At 42.7% G+C, this 16,956-nt stretch overlaps 2 protein-coding genes across 5 annotated transcripts in view; one reads left to right on the top strand and one right to left on the bottom strand.

The window, feature by feature from the left end:
• Positions 1 to 1,311: 1,311 nt before the first annotated feature.
• On the top strand, positions 1,312 to 4,166 carry LOC128448552 (retinoschisin-like). The gene is made up of 6 exons (XM_053431250.1): positions 1,312 to 1,363; positions 1,801 to 1,826; positions 1,927 to 2,122; positions 2,834 to 2,975; positions 3,059 to 3,254; positions 4,014 to 4,166. The coding sequence occupies exons 1-6, from the start codon at positions 1,312 to 1,314 to the stop codon at positions 4,164 to 4,166; spliced, it is 765 nt and encodes a 254-aa protein (XP_053287225.1).
• A 1,093-nt stretch (positions 4,167 to 5,259) lies between these two features.
• The window catches only part of LOC128448559 (cyclin-dependent kinase-like 5), a 34,093-nt gene continuing 22,396 nt past the window's right edge, over positions 5,260 to 16,956 (bottom strand). For 3 of the 4 annotated variants that reach the window (XM_053431258.1, XM_053431260.1, XM_053431261.1), the window contains 12 exons: positions 16,478 to 16,568; positions 16,172 to 16,361; positions 13,862 to 13,942; positions 12,851 to 13,017; positions 11,389 to 12,424; positions 10,858 to 10,962; positions 10,305 to 10,410; positions 9,234 to 9,357; positions 8,934 to 9,039; positions 8,573 to 8,695; positions 7,314 to 7,469; positions 5,260 to 7,209 (listed from right to left, as the gene is read on the bottom strand). In XM_053431258.1, coding sequence (XP_053287233.1) covers positions 6,850 to 7,209; positions 7,314 to 7,469; positions 8,573 to 8,695; positions 8,934 to 9,039; positions 9,234 to 9,357; positions 10,305 to 10,410; positions 10,858 to 10,962; positions 11,389 to 12,424; positions 12,851 to 13,017; positions 13,862 to 13,942; positions 16,172 to 16,361; positions 16,478 to 16,568 — 2,645 coding nt within the window. In that variant the 3' untranslated portion in view covers positions 5,260 to 6,849. The remainder of the gene's footprint in view (positions 7,210 to 7,313; positions 7,470 to 8,572; positions 8,696 to 8,933; positions 9,040 to 9,233; positions 9,358 to 10,304; positions 10,411 to 10,857; positions 10,963 to 11,388; positions 12,425 to 12,850; positions 13,018 to 13,861; positions 13,943 to 16,171; positions 16,362 to 16,477; positions 16,569 to 16,956) is intronic. The other variant, XM_053431259.1, reaches the window with a different exon arrangement.

The following is a 16,956-nucleotide window of genomic DNA, read 5'->3' as shown; positions in this document are numbered from 1 at the left end:
AAGGGCATCTGCAACTGTTTTAATGTGAAGAGTTATTAACTATGACCCTGGATTAAAGTTATTGATCTGTTATTATTCATTATGTTTGAATATTTCTACAATGTTTTGATGATTTCTTCTTAATTTATTTCACTGACAATATCATTTTGATTTGCAGATATGTAGTTTGATTGATCTTGCACTGTAACCTGTAACATTTGACTGTATTGCTTCTTTCATGGCTGATCGTCTACATATTCTGTATGTTTTTGCAAATAAAGTGACTAAATGAATAAATTTGAAATAAGGCATAATAATTTTTTTTTTTTTGTAGATATGTAGGTACTTTATTGATCCTGAAGGAAATGTAGGCCTTCAGTAGCTGTAAGATCTACAGAGGTAAAGTAAAAGGCTGTCAACAAATCATCAGTAATATATAAGATAATACAAAACTTAAGTCAGGAAAACAGAGTCCAGAATCAAAACCAAACTTAATATGTATATTAATCCTGTTTGAGTTGCATCTGTTCAAAATACCGCAGCCAGACTTCTTACAAAAACATTCAAGTTTGAACCCATCCCCCCTGTTCTGGTCTCATTGCTCTGGCTAACTGTCACGCTCGGAATTGATTTTATTGCTAGTTTTTAAATCTCTTAGCTGCATTGCCCCCTCTAACTGACCTTCTAATACCGTACATACCTGCTTGTGATCTCAGATCTGCAGATCAACTGTTGCTCTTGGTTCCCAGGGTAGAGCGGGAAACTGAGGGTAGTGGAGCTTTTTCAGTAAGGGCTTCACGACCATGGAAAAACTGCTGGGAATCACATAAGTTACCCTGTTGTCCTCTTCTAAATCTGGTTTAAAGACGTATTTTGATAACATGGCATTTACCTATATTTCTTATGTCTTTGTGTATGTAATATTATGTGTTTCTATGTTTGTGAAGCCTTTTGTAAACTTTTTGAAAAGTGCTATATAAATAACGTTTTACTATCATTATTATCTTATTGGGTAGAAGTTAGACTCTGCCCTGGGGACAGATGCGGTCCCACTTCTTATGTAGCATTTTGATCGACTGTTTCACTCACCAGGTTCCTTGTGGGATTTCCCTGCTTGTGTGAATGATGCAGGACCAGAGTGAATATCAGTCTGTCCTATATGAGGTGATGGTGTTCAACACAGGTGCAGTACAATGTAGCAGCCTAAGGGAGGTGTCTGAGGGCTAATAAAGAGTATTAGATAAGGTCATCACAGGCCTGTGGATTACAGTAATCCTATCCACCAGTGTTGGGTATCACACAAACTACATTCCAACATAGATGATGACGAAGATGGAGGTTACTGCTCGTGCCGCTGTGCTGCTCCTCCTGCTCATATCTCAGGGTAAGTCACTGTGCACTTGCGTGACGGATAATATTCAATGATATACTGAACCTTTAAGAAAACATACAATTACTGTTCTGAGTGAATTTATCCTATTAAGTAAATACATATTTTTGCTGAAATGAAATTAGGAATTTAACATATTTTCTATAAGGAGGCTTTTTAATAGTGATGAATGAACAATTAAGTGTTAAGGATTGTTTTTATGCACTACTATAGTTTTTTTTACCACTAGACCAGGATTGTTAACACAAATCATGCAGACTAATAACACATATTTGTCAAACTTGAACCGCAACCCTGACAAATGCATTTATTTATCAAAGTGGGACATTGGAGTTCCTTCCAGCTAATTTTGTCTAAAGTTTGGCTCGAGCTTCTCACAGTTCATGTCACCATCTGCTTCTAAATTTCATGCATCTGTTGATGTGGAGCAGCCCCGAGAGCCGTTCACTCACAGGAGGTAGGAGCCCATTAATAAACCACCTGAAATGATTCTAAAATGCCATCGTACCCGAGTGTGAGAGCAGGTCTGAGTGTGTTAACTGTGTGTCCTTCAGGAGGAGGCGGTTGTCCAGGAGGAGGAGCTGCAGGAGGAGGAGCAGCAAGTGATCGAGACATGGACGAGCAACGTCAAGGCCTGCACCTGTGACTGTGAGTCTGCTGACTCATCCACATTCACCCCCCAGGTCATCCCACCTGTGCCGCAGGCATTACTGCCACCGCCACCTCAGGGGCAACCACTGAACTGCATGCCAGGTGAGGACTCCACCTGTGGCACCTGACCTGGATACTATAATAATCCTCCTGTTAGTCACACTCACGTGACGTTGAATGTCCTTAATTAACCAAGTTTTTCTTTGTGATAATGGGAGTCAAATGAGGCGAAGGACAATGACGTGTATAGATTTATAGTAGGCATCCGTGTATCCTGTTGTGTCTTTACGTGTGCGTATGTGTCTGTGGGCACACACGAAGCTCCAGATGGTGTGATGGATCACAAAGATGATGGCGGCTGGCCGTGTGAACTCAGCCCAAACTGGACTCTTCATCTATTCAGCGATGCACAATCGCCTCCGACTGTGATCCCAACATTTTTCTTATTCTCTGCTTCAGGTTAAAAAGGTTTGGATCTGTTTCACATGTAGATCAGAACAGGTTGAGATTAAGAGATGCTCAACTGGGAGGAAGAGGCCTGGAATTTCAAATGCCTTAGACAATCTTATTACCAGTGCAGGAATGTGATGAGCAGATTAGTGAGCCCAAAGTAGAGCGTATCCTGTAGCTAATAGCTTGATGCTGGTAGAAGCAGCACACATCAGAGAATGTCTGCCTGCCTTATCACACAAACCTCACAGTATCACTTTTTACTGTCAGCTATGTCACTCGAGACGGGCTCGGTCATGAAATCAGGTGGTCATCAAAAGAGTTTCATGTGTTGATCCATATTTGTATTTGAACCCTCCACAGAATGCCCCTACCACAGACCTCTGGGATTTGAATCTGGATCTGTAACATTAGACCAGATCAGCTGCTCCAGTCAGGACCAGTACACCGGCTGGTACTCCTCCTGGATCCCCGACAAGGCCCGCCTGAACAACCAAGGCTTTGGGTGAGCCGCCTGTCACCTCCACTTCACATGACACACTCGTAAGCAGCCCTTATTGTGAGTGTAATACGTGACATTTCTGTCAGGTGTGCGTGGCTGTCCAAGTTCAATGACCAGTACCAGTGGATCCAGATTGATCTGAAGAAGGTGGGGGTGGTGTCTGGTATCCTCACCCAGGGCCGCTGCGATGCCGATGAGTGGATTACTAAATACAGCATCCAGTATCGCACTGTGGACACTCTGAACTGGATCTATTACAAAGACCAGACGGGAAACAACCGGGTAAATACATAAAATAGTAGCCTGTTAAGAATTACGTATTTTTTTCGTACAACAAAAGCAGATACAATCCTTATTCTGGCAGGCGGTAAAATGAAGCTTTGCATTAGTTCATGCAGGACACAGATGTCCTACCCTGTAATGAGCTGACAGTCAGCTGGTATTAGTCCAATCAGTCAACCACCAATCACAGCCATTCTCCCATAAAAGCTTGCTTCACTATTGAATAACACGACAACACTGCTGCTGCTGCTGAGTCTTTGCGGTTCACAACTGAACCTCCACATGCAGAGGCACCATTTTAACAAGCCACTTTATATTCAGACAGCGGGAATGAGGAATCACAGAATATTTGATTGGTCCACTAAACCGCAGAAAAACAAATACTCTCTATCTGTCTCATCAGCTTTGATCATAACAAAACCTCACAGAACAATTAAACTGTTGATCGATATATTTGAAATAGACAGTGTATTCTTATTTACATTATCCCAGTAAGCATTCATTGAAAAACTGTTTTTTTTTAACTCAGAAATAATTGTCTTCAATGGTATTTTGTATGGAGGCCCAAATGTTCAATATTATATGTAATAAAATCAATAAATTGGACACTAACACGATCCACATGAAGAGACATGTGGTTTCAGGTTGTTCTTGTCTAGGTAAACAGAAGCATCAGATTAGATTTGGTTTAGTTCTTTTTTGATGATTCAGGAACCATTAAGAGTGAATAGATCCTGTATAATGTTCTCATGTTCTCAGGTTTTCTACGGGAACGCTGACCGATCCTCCACAGTGCAGAACCTGCTGCGTCCTCCCATCGTGGCGCGCTTCATCCGCCTGCTGCCACTGGGCTGGCACACCCGCATCGCCATGAGGATGGAGCTGCTGATGTGCATGAACAAGTGCACCTGAAGTGAGCTCGGCCCGCTTCCTCCTCACCGGCCACCCCTCCCCTGCCAACAAGCCGCTTGCCAAACGGGGGACATTGTCTTTGTCTGTCTTTCTTTGGTGAGGCTCAATGTGGACAGGTTTATTGATGCACTATTTCATCTGTCTTCAAATCTATAAAATCTAATTGTTGCGATGTATAAATACTAGATTGGACATATTTTCATGCATTCAGGGTATTCCAACTGAAAAAGGATATTTTGGATGTAAATGTCCTTCAATAAGCTACAGGAGTAAGAGACACAGATCTTATCACTTATTAATAGACCAGAGTCAAACACTACTTTGAAAATAGTCACAGACGAGAGTAGAATCAAATGAGCTTGTTTTATTTGAGATTTACTTTTACATTTGTAAACATGGATATTTTAAAATTGTTAAGCATTCATTTGTGGGTTTACGTTGTCATGTAAATGCTCTGTTGAAAATAAAAGGCAAATAAACACTGACTATGCTACTCATTTGTGTCTGTATTAAAAGCACAAACTGAATACTCGATTTCATTTAAACAGTTGATACACATCCTCTGTTATAAATATTACCAAACAAGTAGTCACACATCAGTATTAATATAATACACGGTGCTCCTTCAGGAAAACAGCTATCCAAAGAGTGAGACGTATGGTGTCATGTATGGAGTGTGCCCAGTCCTTACAGATGCACAACACACGATACGGTACGGTGGTGTTTGGACCTGGCGTGTCACTGCAGCCCCGTGTTTCAGTCCTCACACACTGTGCATGGGATGAACGTGAACTGAGGAAGAATTTACAGTGTCACAGCAACACTGCTGCTGAGCCACACAGTCTCTTCAAAGTGCAACATTAAGAAGTTTAAGATTCATTTCAGCCAAGCTACGTTCTCGGCACTTAATCTCAGACAGAAAACGATGCCACAGCACAGGGCTTCTGCCGCCAGCGTGGATCCATTTAAAGATTCCTTAAAGGCTCGTCCCCAGCGTCTCAGTGTGTGCAGTCAGTTAAAAATACAGTAGGACAGTGACTTTAAACCAGGTGCAAACGTAGGGGGGGGGGGGGGGGGCGGGGGGGGGGGGGGGGGGTCTGCAGTTTCAAGGGGGCACATAGAAAGATGGTGGGGAACAAAAAAAAATATACCCACATACCAAATCAGCAGTAATACCTGAACAGTATGGTTGTGCGAAAAGCTTAAAGCACTGGACAGCTGAAAATTAGATATCAAGAAAGAAATGGATAAAAACTCATTAGCCACCAAAATTGGAGGTTAAACAAAGCTAAACTGATAAAACAGGAAACAGACAAATGGTTGAAAAATCCATCTGTAACTATTGCAACTATAAATCCAGTTTGAAATGAGAGCATTTGGAACATAACTACAGAGGTGCTTGAGTTTAAGTGACAGGGCTGTGGGGGAACATCATGTTGGGAACCACTGCACTAGAACGGCCACATGGCTTTTATATTCCTCTAACTGCTGTAAAAAGCTACTTACCAACAATAATTAGAACAAAATACCATTCAAATTATACTTATAGACAAAATTCCAGCTGTTAAACTTTATGTAAAAATGTTGCATGTGTCTTTTTTAACCGATTAAACGATTGAAACCACTTAGAAGTAGCTTTTGTGAAATCTTTAACAGACTTTCTTGAATCCTGTTCGTGAGTGCAGTTAACTTTAGATGTGTGAAGGTTTAATTACTGTGGGTTCTTCATTATACATACATGAACTTCTCAGTAAATACTTGTAGATTACCAGAAGGATCTTCGGCATAGTCCTGTTTGAAATGACGTCTAGCCATAGTTCTAACTGTATATTTGTTTAGAATATATACGGAAGGGATTATTAACACTTCATATACAGTACATGAAAAGACAATATTGAAATGTTAGTGAGTGGTAATCTGTCTGAAAACAGTAAATGCAGTGCTTCAGTATGACCTACAGAGGGAGGTGTTAGGTTAGGATTTCTATTAGTTCATGGCACCAAAGTGTCTAAAATGGCTGCGTTTCAAAAAATACATAAAAACCTAAATATCCTCAAAAAGAAACAGAGATTGTCGATGCCAACTCAGAAAAACTACACTGCAACGGAGCATGACACATCTGAGCATCTGTGTCCAGTAGAAGAAAGCACATGTGACAGCGAGACAGCTCAGAAGAGTTACAGTCCTGAACGAGATGAACACACTGATATTACTGACATTACCAATCTCTATGGGGACAACTGATAAAATTCATTTGTTTAAAATGATTTAGATAGTCTTAAGGAAATACTACGCAGTAAAATGTACTATATTTCTATATTGATAGAAACAAAAATACTTACACTTAAAATCTACACTTGATCCATTTATATATACTTAATTTGAAATATATTTACTTTATAATACAAATTATAATCAGAATTATATAAGTAATAATATAAAGTCTATCAAACATGGAAGTTTAAAAAAAATTTGACATAAAAAGGCTCTTGGCCTGTTTGCAAGCAGTGTTTAAAACTGAAGGTTTGGTAACTGTGTGTGTCTGTGTGTGTGTGTGTGTGTGTGTGTGTGTGTGTGTGTGTGTGTGTGTGTGTGTGTACAGCAGGTGTACTGTTACATAAGGGAGGTGTAGGAGCAACAGAGGGGAAGCGTCATCCCCCAGTGAGTGTGAGGGCAGTGCAAATCACAGCGCCGTCTCTTTCAGGTCATTGAGGTTTGGCATACGAGACCTGGACGGGCGTCCGAATCCGTGCCCGTTCTGGCCTCCCTTGATGCCCATTTGCTCTGGGTAGGGGTTTCCCTCGGGACGGCCAAGGGCAGACGTGTGCCAGCCGGACTCCAGCTGTGCAGGCAGTGGGTAGGCCGCCTGTCGGCTCTTCAGTTGGGGCGTACTGACCCCTGAGTGGCCCCGGCTCTCAGAGAAACCACCTTGAGCGGAGGCTGGATTAGGCAGTGGCTGATAGCGCATATCAGAGGGCGCCGTCTGGTTGGAGGAGGAGGACGAAAGGTGCAGGAGCTTGCGAAGTGACTTCAGTGGTTGACTCTAAAAAATAAGACATTACACACCATCTATAAATAAAAAATTTCAAAATAAAAAGGAGAAGTATTAGAAGAAGAAAATACCTTTATCCCTTCTCTGAGACTTACCGGAGAATGTGAATCCGACAGCTTCTCAGGGGGCCAGTCCTTGTCCCTGTCTCGGTCTCGGTCTCTGCTCTTGTCACGGGTCCTGTGGCGGCTGCTCTGGTGACCTGAAGACCTGGACGACTTCTGGATGACTGGATCCACCCCTTCAGTGGGGACCTGTCGCACAGTGACAGTCAGTTGTTATCTAGCCCTAATGTCACACTCATGACAGAGGTAGGTCCATACAATGTGAAGGACAACAAGTAACACAATGAATGTGCTTTTTGAGGTGAAATAAACACAGCTTACAGCACAGGTTTTATCAATATGCAGAGATGTTCTTAAGAGAATTTTTTTTTGGTTTGTGTCGTCCTTTACATGTGTCGATTTACCACTGACATGAGTCTTGAGTTCATTTTGATATCATTGGTCATCTCATTGTTTGATCTCAAGTGCAGTGGAAAAAAACAAACCAACATGCATCCGGAGCCAGAAACCCGAAACATTTTCTGATGTGAGGAAGAGGAGAGACAACTCATCTTGTACATAAAGCCTTCATGAGACCATCTACTCTACGAGCAGTACTACACATCAATTTCCCCCAGCTCTGAGTCTGACTGCTTGGTGACAGATTGCGTTTATTTGCGCTCTGTGAAACCCTGCTCTCCCAATCTGAACAAAGTGTCACGTATAAATAGAAAAGTGAAGGGACGAGAGATTCTCACACACCTGTTTCACGATGAACTGCTACTGTCACTGGGAATTCAGGCAGTTAAACATGTGAGAATATGCTTTCATTTAACTCTTCTGGTTCATCCTATGCTCTTTACCTCGGTCACACACACACGTCTCTAAAATCTCATGTTACACAAAAGATGAGTTCTCTCACTTATCCTCAGATCATAACCGGAGACATGCTTTCAGGGCAGTGGTTGAAATCAGTGGCCATTGATCAGAATCTGATGGACTGAACACAGCCAGATCCATACAGCTTGCCGGAAAAAGGTTCATGATTAGCCTTCCCAAAAAATCATTGCCTCATTGTTATTATGTAATGTTATTGTTCCTGCCTCTATGGATCTGGCTTGTTCATGTTAGCAATTCATTGTTACGTGAATTAACCACAGCGCATCATTTTTTAAAAATAAAAGTCTGTTTAAAGTCAAAAGTAAACAATAAAACAGAGTGGATTATTATGTTATTATTTTCCTACTGCATGCGTTGTTAGTTGGGTGACACTGAGCTGCAGGATGAGTAGGAGAGTGTAAAACAGCATGTACCATGGGAGACGACACTACAGGGAGGACTCTCACATTGGAACTATGCTTTATGTTATTCTTTGGGCTAAACAGAGGGAAAAGACATTTCTTGATGACAGGAGGCCTTCCACCGGGGACTTCCATCTGCAATATAGAGGCACATGACTGGTGGCACAGGGTACATGAGCACATCACAACAACAAGACATGGCTTTATATTTCTGTGCGAATACAGGCAAAGTATTAAACATTTGAAACGCTGAGGAGGAGGTGTAGTATGTAGACAGACAGCTTAACAGACAAGGTGTTGACATCCAAAAGGACATGTGCGTGAACATCCAGACACGACTCACACCCGAAGATTTACTCGACACACAACTCACCATTTGGGATTTTTTCTTTTTCTTCTTTATTGCTCTGAAGAAACCCTGCTTCTCTTTTTCTTTGGACGGCTCAGAGGAGCTCAACACAACAGTATCTGGGCCAGTCCTGAAAAATAAATCAAAGCCGACTGAGCGCTCTGTCGTCCAAGTCCTAATAAGACCTGACAATTTATCTTAAAGCCACCAGTGTAAAATTTAATGTGCCAGAACAGCAGACCATGAACAAATTGGAGTTCTCTCTGTAGCTTCAGTTAGAGAAGATATTCTTTGGTGAATTAACCAATCCACGTGCATAATTACCAAGGGTCAAAGCCTTGCTGCCGTTTGGAGTGGTTCGTCAAACCGCTGCTGTCCCCGGACAAGCCAGAGCCCCGGCTCTGACCCCTGCTATCATGAAAGGAGTTGTCTGGCCGGGGGGAAGGGACTGTTCAACAAACACAGCAAACAAGTTCATTCAGGGGGAAAATCAACAGATTACAGTTCTGTACAGCTCCAACACATTCTGCAGTCTTTACCAAGCAGGTCTAAAGTACTTTCAAAATATACTGTATAACTATGTAAAGCATTATATACATGTTAGACAAGACTGTGAATTGTACCTCCAACCAATGAAAAGGAGAAATATTACATCAACATTAAAAGACATTTATGTGTAGAATGTCTCGTCTGTGGTTCCCTATTGAGTTTGTGTCAAAACAATGTAATAATATGAGACAGCATCAGATTAAGCTTAAAGTAAAGGAAGATAGGGAGAAAAGTAAATGTTGATATATAAATGACAACGATTTCATTGAGGCAATTTAGAGACAGTGTCCGCATTGCATAGTTTGTTCCCAACAGAGCACCGAGAGGTGTTTTGAGGGTTAATACCTCGGTTACAATTGTGAGCCACCATTTTTGTCCACACATTGTGACTATTTATTGTTTCCCAGAAGATGAATCTAACTGGTTTTGGTGATACCCTGATCTCTAACTTGTCACTGACAGAAAGTCTGTGCTGGGCTACAGTCTCCCAGTGCTACAGACGGGGTTAGTTACAGACTCCTTAACAAAGTACGTAAAAGTAATCTTAGTCAAACAATTTTATTGGAATTGTCTTACCTCAAAAATCAATAAAACATATTCAGCAAAAATCATGCTTGATTATTGTGTAATAATCAAGCATGATTATCTTGTCAGGGTGAGGGTTAGGGTCAAGGTTAACTCTCTCTGATTCAGTAATCAGTGAGAATGCCATATACACTGGCTCTAAGTCTGACCAATTATTAAATTCGATGTGTACGATTTGTAGTAAACCACAGACGGATTGAGATGCTCAACAATTTGATCTGCACAGTGCAGTGAATAAAAGGGATATCTGTCCAAACCAACCTCTGTAGAAGCTTCCCACTCTCCTTGGCATGGATTCACTGTAGATGTTACGATTCTCTTTGGAGGAGCCTCCATCTTCTGTTTGCTTGTCATGATATAAGCCGACCTGAGTCACAACAGAAGAGCTCGTCACATAGAGCCACAGAGGCCTATTGCCCTGCATGCCTCTCTATCTGAGCTGATTTAAAAAAGTTACCTTAAATAACAGGAACAAGGGGGAAGGTGTATTGATTTAAAAGTAGCCATTATAATAAAACAGCATCTGTGGAGGCTATGAATGTATTCAGAGCCAAACTGAAATGTGCTGCGATGACAAGCTTGACTGTGCTATCGTAAGTATAGTCGCTTTAGAGGGAAGCAAAGCACACAGAGAAAATGAAGAGGCATCCGATGAGGAGAGAGAGAGAGAGAGAGAGAGAGAGAGAGAGAGAGAGAGAGAGAGAGAGAGAGATAAAGGGAGAGAGCAGTTCATGACAGCAGTATCCACCCACATCCACACTCTCGGAAGACTGGATGTGGGTGGGGAATGGTGGGTGCAGGCAGAATGTCGGACCTCGCTTTTTTGCCGTTGTGTGTGAAAAGATGCAGAGTTGTCCCTGGTCGAGTCCCTTATTGGGGGTCTGCTGTGGATGACCTCAGTGGGTGCCTGTTCAGTCTGCTAACAGAGACATGATGAAGCATGAGGTGAGCTCAGCATTGCAGCGCACATACAAATACACACACGCACACCCTATATAAACTATACTAGTGTATACAGTTTATAAATATCCAGTTAAATATGATTCATTGTATATCCTAACAAGATCTTAACCATCATTCATAAAAGGAGCTGCAGCTATATTAATCCTTCCTTTCCAATTCTTTATAAACCTAAGAAACTGACTGACAAGATCTAGCTACAAAAGCTAAACACAGATCATGATATTTTCAGAGGCTACCAAAATAAACCCTTGCCATGCTTTTGTAAAAACGGACACCAAGGAAGAGTTATCCAACACAACCTGGTGTAGGCATTTGATATGTTTACATCCTGTAGGTTTAGACTTTCCTTTAGCTTGGAGATTGATGTGGGCTGGTGACTGACCCTGCTCATGTCTTCTTCTCTGGAGGAGCCCCCAGAGTGGTGAGGCAGCGTGCGGTGCTGCAGCTGTGGAGAAAGGAGCTGGAGGCTGCTGGCTCTGGTAGGCATGCCCTGACCCACCACCAGACCCTCGTCCGCCCCGTGTGTCCTCTGGTGGTCCCTCCTTACGTACATAGAGTGACGGTGCGGCCTCTGCTGGGAGGAGAAAGGGCTATTGTATCCCTGACCGTAAGACACAGGGTCATGTGGGGCGGACAGAGAGTGACCGTGGGTCCGTTCCACGCCACTTTCCCCAGGGTCCAAGGTATCTGGCGACTTGGCCTCCTCTGAGGCCTTGTGGCGTATGGATGAGCGCCTGTAGGAAGAGTCCAGAGTGTTGCTTTCCCGTTCCCTTCCTCGGCTAGCTGTGCCGAGTCCCAGTCTGTCGACTCGGCGGGCTGCTGGGCTGCTCGGAGCTGTGAGGTCAAGGCAGCTTGAAGGAAAATAGCGCGCTGTAGGCTCATCTGCATAGAGATGCACATCATTTAAGTTTCCCACAGACTTGGCATCACTAAGCGTACCGTAGCTCTTGGATAAGTTTAGGTAGGCAAACTTGGAGGAGGAGGGTGTGGAGCTGTGAGACTCCATGTAGCTGTGTCTACTATGTTTATCCCCTGACTGAAGCGTGTTGGTTTTACCCTCCACAAAGGAATGCCGGTTCTGCTGCGAGCGGAAATTGGATTTGAGGTACTTGGCTCCGGGGCCGTCTGACCCCTTGGATCCCAGGCTCTTCTCGAAGTCACCCTTGCCCTTGGCCTCACCGGGACTGAGCAAGTGAGGCAGGTTGCTGCTGGCTAGGTCCATGCTGCACGAAGTGGAATGGTTAAAGATCTGCGGCTGGTAGTTCTTGGGATGCAGGGTGGGACTGAGGTTGATTGCTGTGGGCATGTTGCCGTTGAGAAAGCTGTCATTGCTGGGGTGGAGGTCTTCATGCCGAGGCAAGCTGGAGCCCTCTCTGCTGCTGGAGCGATGGCTTCCTGAGCTCTTACTCCCATGGCTCCTGAGAGAGAGAAGAATGGTCAACTGTGCATCACATATTCAATGTTATGCTGTTGGGTGGAAAATATCGTAGTTAGATGGTAAAAATCACATTAAAGTAATTTTGCTTGGTGTGTAAATATGGTGGCTGTGGCTCCTGAGGTAGAGCGGGTTATCCAATAACTAGAGAGTCTGCGGATCAATCCCTGTCTTGGTTCACAGCAGGGAACTGAAAGGAGGAAACCCCATCACACAAGGAGGATTGGTGCATGATAGAGAGTGCTGTACATAGATGCACTTCATGAATGTGTGTGTGAAAGGGCAAATGACAGCACTATATAAATACAGACCATTTGGTGTTCCACAGGGATCCATCAGAGGACCCTTACTCTTGCATTAAATCTAGCTATCTATCATCCATCTACATTGTATAGTGCTTGCTGCTGACCTGCTGGGGGTGGTGTTGTCTCCATGGTGAGGTTTTCTCTTGGAGGAGCGTACAGGCGTCGGTGTTGTTGGGCCTGGCCGCTCCACCAGCCGGAGTGTCTGGAAGGTGTGGTGGTTGAGGCTCTGGTCCGTGAGAAAACGCTCTGTCGGGTTCAGCAACAGCAGGTTCTAACACCCAAACACACAGAGGAAGCCTGTGAGTCCTGAGGGCACCCCAACATCCTGACATCGCAAACAAACTGAAACCACTCATGCTTTTATGAGTCACCACCATTATCATTACAGTCAGACTGCTGCTTAATTGTGTAGAGTCATCAAACGATGTAAAATATGATTTGCGACATTGGATTTTTTGGTGACTCAAATACATTTGTTTAATAATCGTTCTTCATACACTCATATGAAAGCTGAATTCTGTGTGAAACCATAAAAAATACAAAAACTGAATGGAATGTGTCAATAATGTCAGAGTAGTATAATTTCATAGTAGCAATAATCTTACAACAAACAAGGCAGACAAATAAAGACAGACAACTACTCTTTGCAAGAAATGCAGCCTCAGATTGGCATTTAGCAAATACATTTTAGCTCAATTAATATCTAAATTCAATTAAAAAAAGCCTGGGATGTAATGAGATCGATGCATGTCCGTCCTGAATCCAGTCCTGAGATGACATTGTGTTAGCAGTGAGTCACTATCTGCTGGGAAAAGCACAAGTGCACAAAACACAGCCCACATTCTTGACATGGAGCTCCTGTTTACAGTGCAGACACAGCAATAACAGCAGGGCTGGAACCAGGATATGAGCTGAGAGATGCTGAAGCAGTGAAGAGGCATCATGCAGTCACGACGTAAACATGATGATCATGATGCAATTATCAAGTGTGTAGATATATAAAACTATGCCACTATGTGAGCAGGAATGAACCAGAAATGGATAAAAGATCAAAAATAAAAATCACTCCTCGGAAGAGCAGCTTTGCCAATTATTGCCAGACCTGTGATCCCTACCTTCAGCAGGTCCAGCAGGCCTCCGCCAATGATTCCCAGGTATCTGCGCTCCAGGGTTTGTGGGTGGTTCACGGCAGGGAACTGAAACGAGAGAGAGGAAAAAAGAACTGAGCAGAGTGGTAAACAGCCAAATGATTACTGCTTTGCAAAAATAGCAACACTAACTGTGCTGTGTGTAGAGTAGACGCATCAACTTGTTTGATTCCAAGTGTTAATTACCTGAACTTCAATATTACTAAAGCTGTTTTCAGTAATGACCTGTTTGAACCCAATTATCTGGACTTTATCCGCAGTTCACCTTTCACACATGCACAACGCAGCAGGAGGTTTTCTGCACAGACGCGTTCAAAACAGTAACAAATCCTCTGTATTATTCTGATGAAAGGTGGAGCAGCTGTGTGACGCAGACAGAGGCATGAAGTGAGATATTAATACAGCTGCGGAGAACACGAGATTTGGTTTACAGCACATCAACCCTGCTCTTGTCAGTGTGGCCACTTCCTGGTATTAATGCTGCTGCATGTAGGGGTAACAGAATTACTGGGGATTAAAAAGCTGGTTCTGCATTTGGTCTGATTCCTGATTCATCAGGGACAAAAAAGACAATGGTTCAGACTTTACTCTGGTAATTCCCTGTTTGTTCGTTTTTTACTTTACTCCAAGTACAAAAAGTGCACTTTTCACAAAGATATAAAAAAAAATGTTTGCCCACATACCTGAACCCTATGAATAACATGTTGTACTTACTGTAGCACTTTATTTAGGCATGGGTTGAAGATGTAGTTTTAACATAATTCTTAACTTTCATTTTAACTTTCATCATGTGTGTCATTTTAAGTTTGATCTATTTAAGGTTTGATTTTGTATTTACGGTCTGTTAGATTTGGTCATAGCGTATTATATATTTGTTGATTGATTGTTATATTGTAGTATCTGGATAATATCCTCTTGGAATATCTGGTAGTTTGCATGTTAGTGTCACTACTGTTGCTGCAATATAGTTTTCACATGAGGTCTGTTGACATGTCTGACTGCTAAATATCTAGCGTAATTTTTCACTGTTTACAAAAACTTAAGTCATTTCCACTCTGATACTTAATGAACCTAATCAAAGTTTGCAGGGGATGTCATGTAACAATGATGACGCTGTTTAAAATCTTTTGAGGTGCTCACAGATTCTTCAGATGTTACCCTGAAGATGCTTCTACTCCTCAAATAAGGTTTTGTAAAACAATGTTCACACAGAGCACTATTGCACGAGATGAATTCCTCATCCACTCTTGTTTTCTCTCTGACTATTGTGAATCTGCTGTTTGCCAAGAGAAAAAACACAAAATGTTCAGAACGTCAACACATTTCCAAGTGATACAAAGCACACCGTAGGTGGCCAACGTGATAAAACGACCATGAGACATCCTGCGTTCAAGTGTTGTGGGCTTTCTGCTGCATTATTTTTTAATGACTACAGATTGTGTGCTTCCGTCGAAACACCATTCGCCTCTCAGTAGTTGTGTTGTGGTCTTTTCCACTGTTATTAAGAGCGTCAGTCTGTTAATGAGGGGTTTAAGTATGAATGTCCACCATTCAGATGCTATCTATCTACTCGTTTAAATTTAACAGGCATAGCAATGTTGTGGAGAGTAGAGATATGTTTCCCCTTGAGCGGGTACTAACAACAGCAGGTGATGTTTACTCAGGAACAATCCCTCTCCAACATGTTTCTGTCTCAGTGTAGAGAGCAGTTTAATGGAGAGAACAAGGTTAATGTAGATTAATGAGCAGGAATTCTGAAAAGAATTTAGGGTGCATGCCAACACCCATTAATCAAGTGTCCAAGATGCAATAAATGAATAATTATCAAGCTGGGTCCATATCACCAGCAGAGATTCACGTAAGGGCAGTTTGCAAACTAATAATTATATCCTGCGACGTGGGCAGGAAGGGAAAGAGAAGGATAACCCAGGTCTGTTGTAGAACCAGCCTGCAACAGAAGACTTAACACAGCCTTCCTTCACAGCGCACACAGGATACATGATACACGATGAGTCATTGTGATCCAATCAGTCACGGCACAGAACTCTCCGCCAGAAAGAAAGAATCAAGCAGAGATTGGACAGACTTAGCAGGGGGAGAAAATAAATAAGGGAAGAAGATGAAGAAGAACGAGGAGGAGGCAGTAAGATACAGCAAAAAGAGAGAGAAGATCACGTGGGAGAAAAGGGAAAGAGCAGATATAATTAGGAGCATCATAGAGAGATGGGTCAGAAGAGAGAACCTAAGTGAGGGTTGTGATGTGTGGCCTGACATTACCCGCAGCCCATGGAAGCGAGGGTTGTTATAGAAAAGCTTCATCTGTTCTGGTGGCAGGGGTCCCAGCACTTTCTGAATGGTGAAGAGCTGGTCAATCTCACTCTCTCCTGGGAACAGAGGCTGTCCGTCGCTCAGCTCTCCGAGGATGCAGCCCACTGACCACATGTCCACCGCCTTCCCGTAAGGTGCCCTGGGACCAGAGATTCACAGGGGTTGTCGAGGAAGGCCAGGCTTAGGAATAGCCACTTAAATGATATGTCATTGCAGTTTTCACCTCTGCTTGATTGAAAAAAACACAGTACGTACCCGAGCAGGAGCTCCGGAGAGCGGTACCATCTAGTGGCCACATACTCTGTGTAATTGGCATCAGTCCCCTCTGAGAGATTACGTGCAAAGCCTGGAAAGAAAAGACAGAGGAAGCAATATAGTATGCTGAGGAGACTTTTGATAGGCTCTATATGCTGAGACACCTAAAAGTGATTTCAGTCTGGTACCTCTCTGGGTTCTCATTAAGATTCCAGTAGCTTAAAGTAGCTGAGTTAGGCTAAAGCTGTACTCGTGTACAGTACAGGAGATGATTAACCCTCTGGGAATATTAAATCATTTTAATCCTGGATATTGTTTAACACATCATCAGTCATAAAAGATAGCAACTATTAAATGCTGGGAAATCTGAGTTCATATTCATAATCCTGTGACTAAATCCACAAGCTGTGGCTGTATATTTTATGTTTACAGAAGTAAAGGCTCAGAGTTTCTATTTAAAGTGTGCACATTTTTAGATC

This window comes from Pleuronectes platessa, chromosome 9 (genome assembly GCF_947347685.1).
Source record: "Pleuronectes platessa chromosome 9, fPlePla1.1, whole genome shotgun sequence".
NCBI lineage: Eukaryota > Metazoa > Chordata > Actinopteri > Pleuronectiformes > Pleuronectidae > Pleuronectes > Pleuronectes platessa.
This window is presented reverse-complemented; position numbering and strand designations above follow the sequence as displayed.

Excerpts from the sequence above, each read along its gene's own strand:
- LOC128448552 (XM_053431250.1), top strand. The coding sequence starts at position 1,312 with ATGGAGGTTACTGCTCGTGCCGCTGTGCTGCTCCTCCTGCTCATATCT. Across the intron at positions 1,364-1,800 it reads CCTCCTGCTCATATCTCAGG|CCCCGAGAGCCGTTCACTCA; the intron begins GTAAGTCACTGT and ends GATGTGGAGCAG. Across the intron at positions 2,123-2,833 it reads ACCACTGAACTGCATGCCAG|AATGCCCCTACCACAGACCT; the intron begins GTGAGGACTCCA and ends AACCCTCCACAG.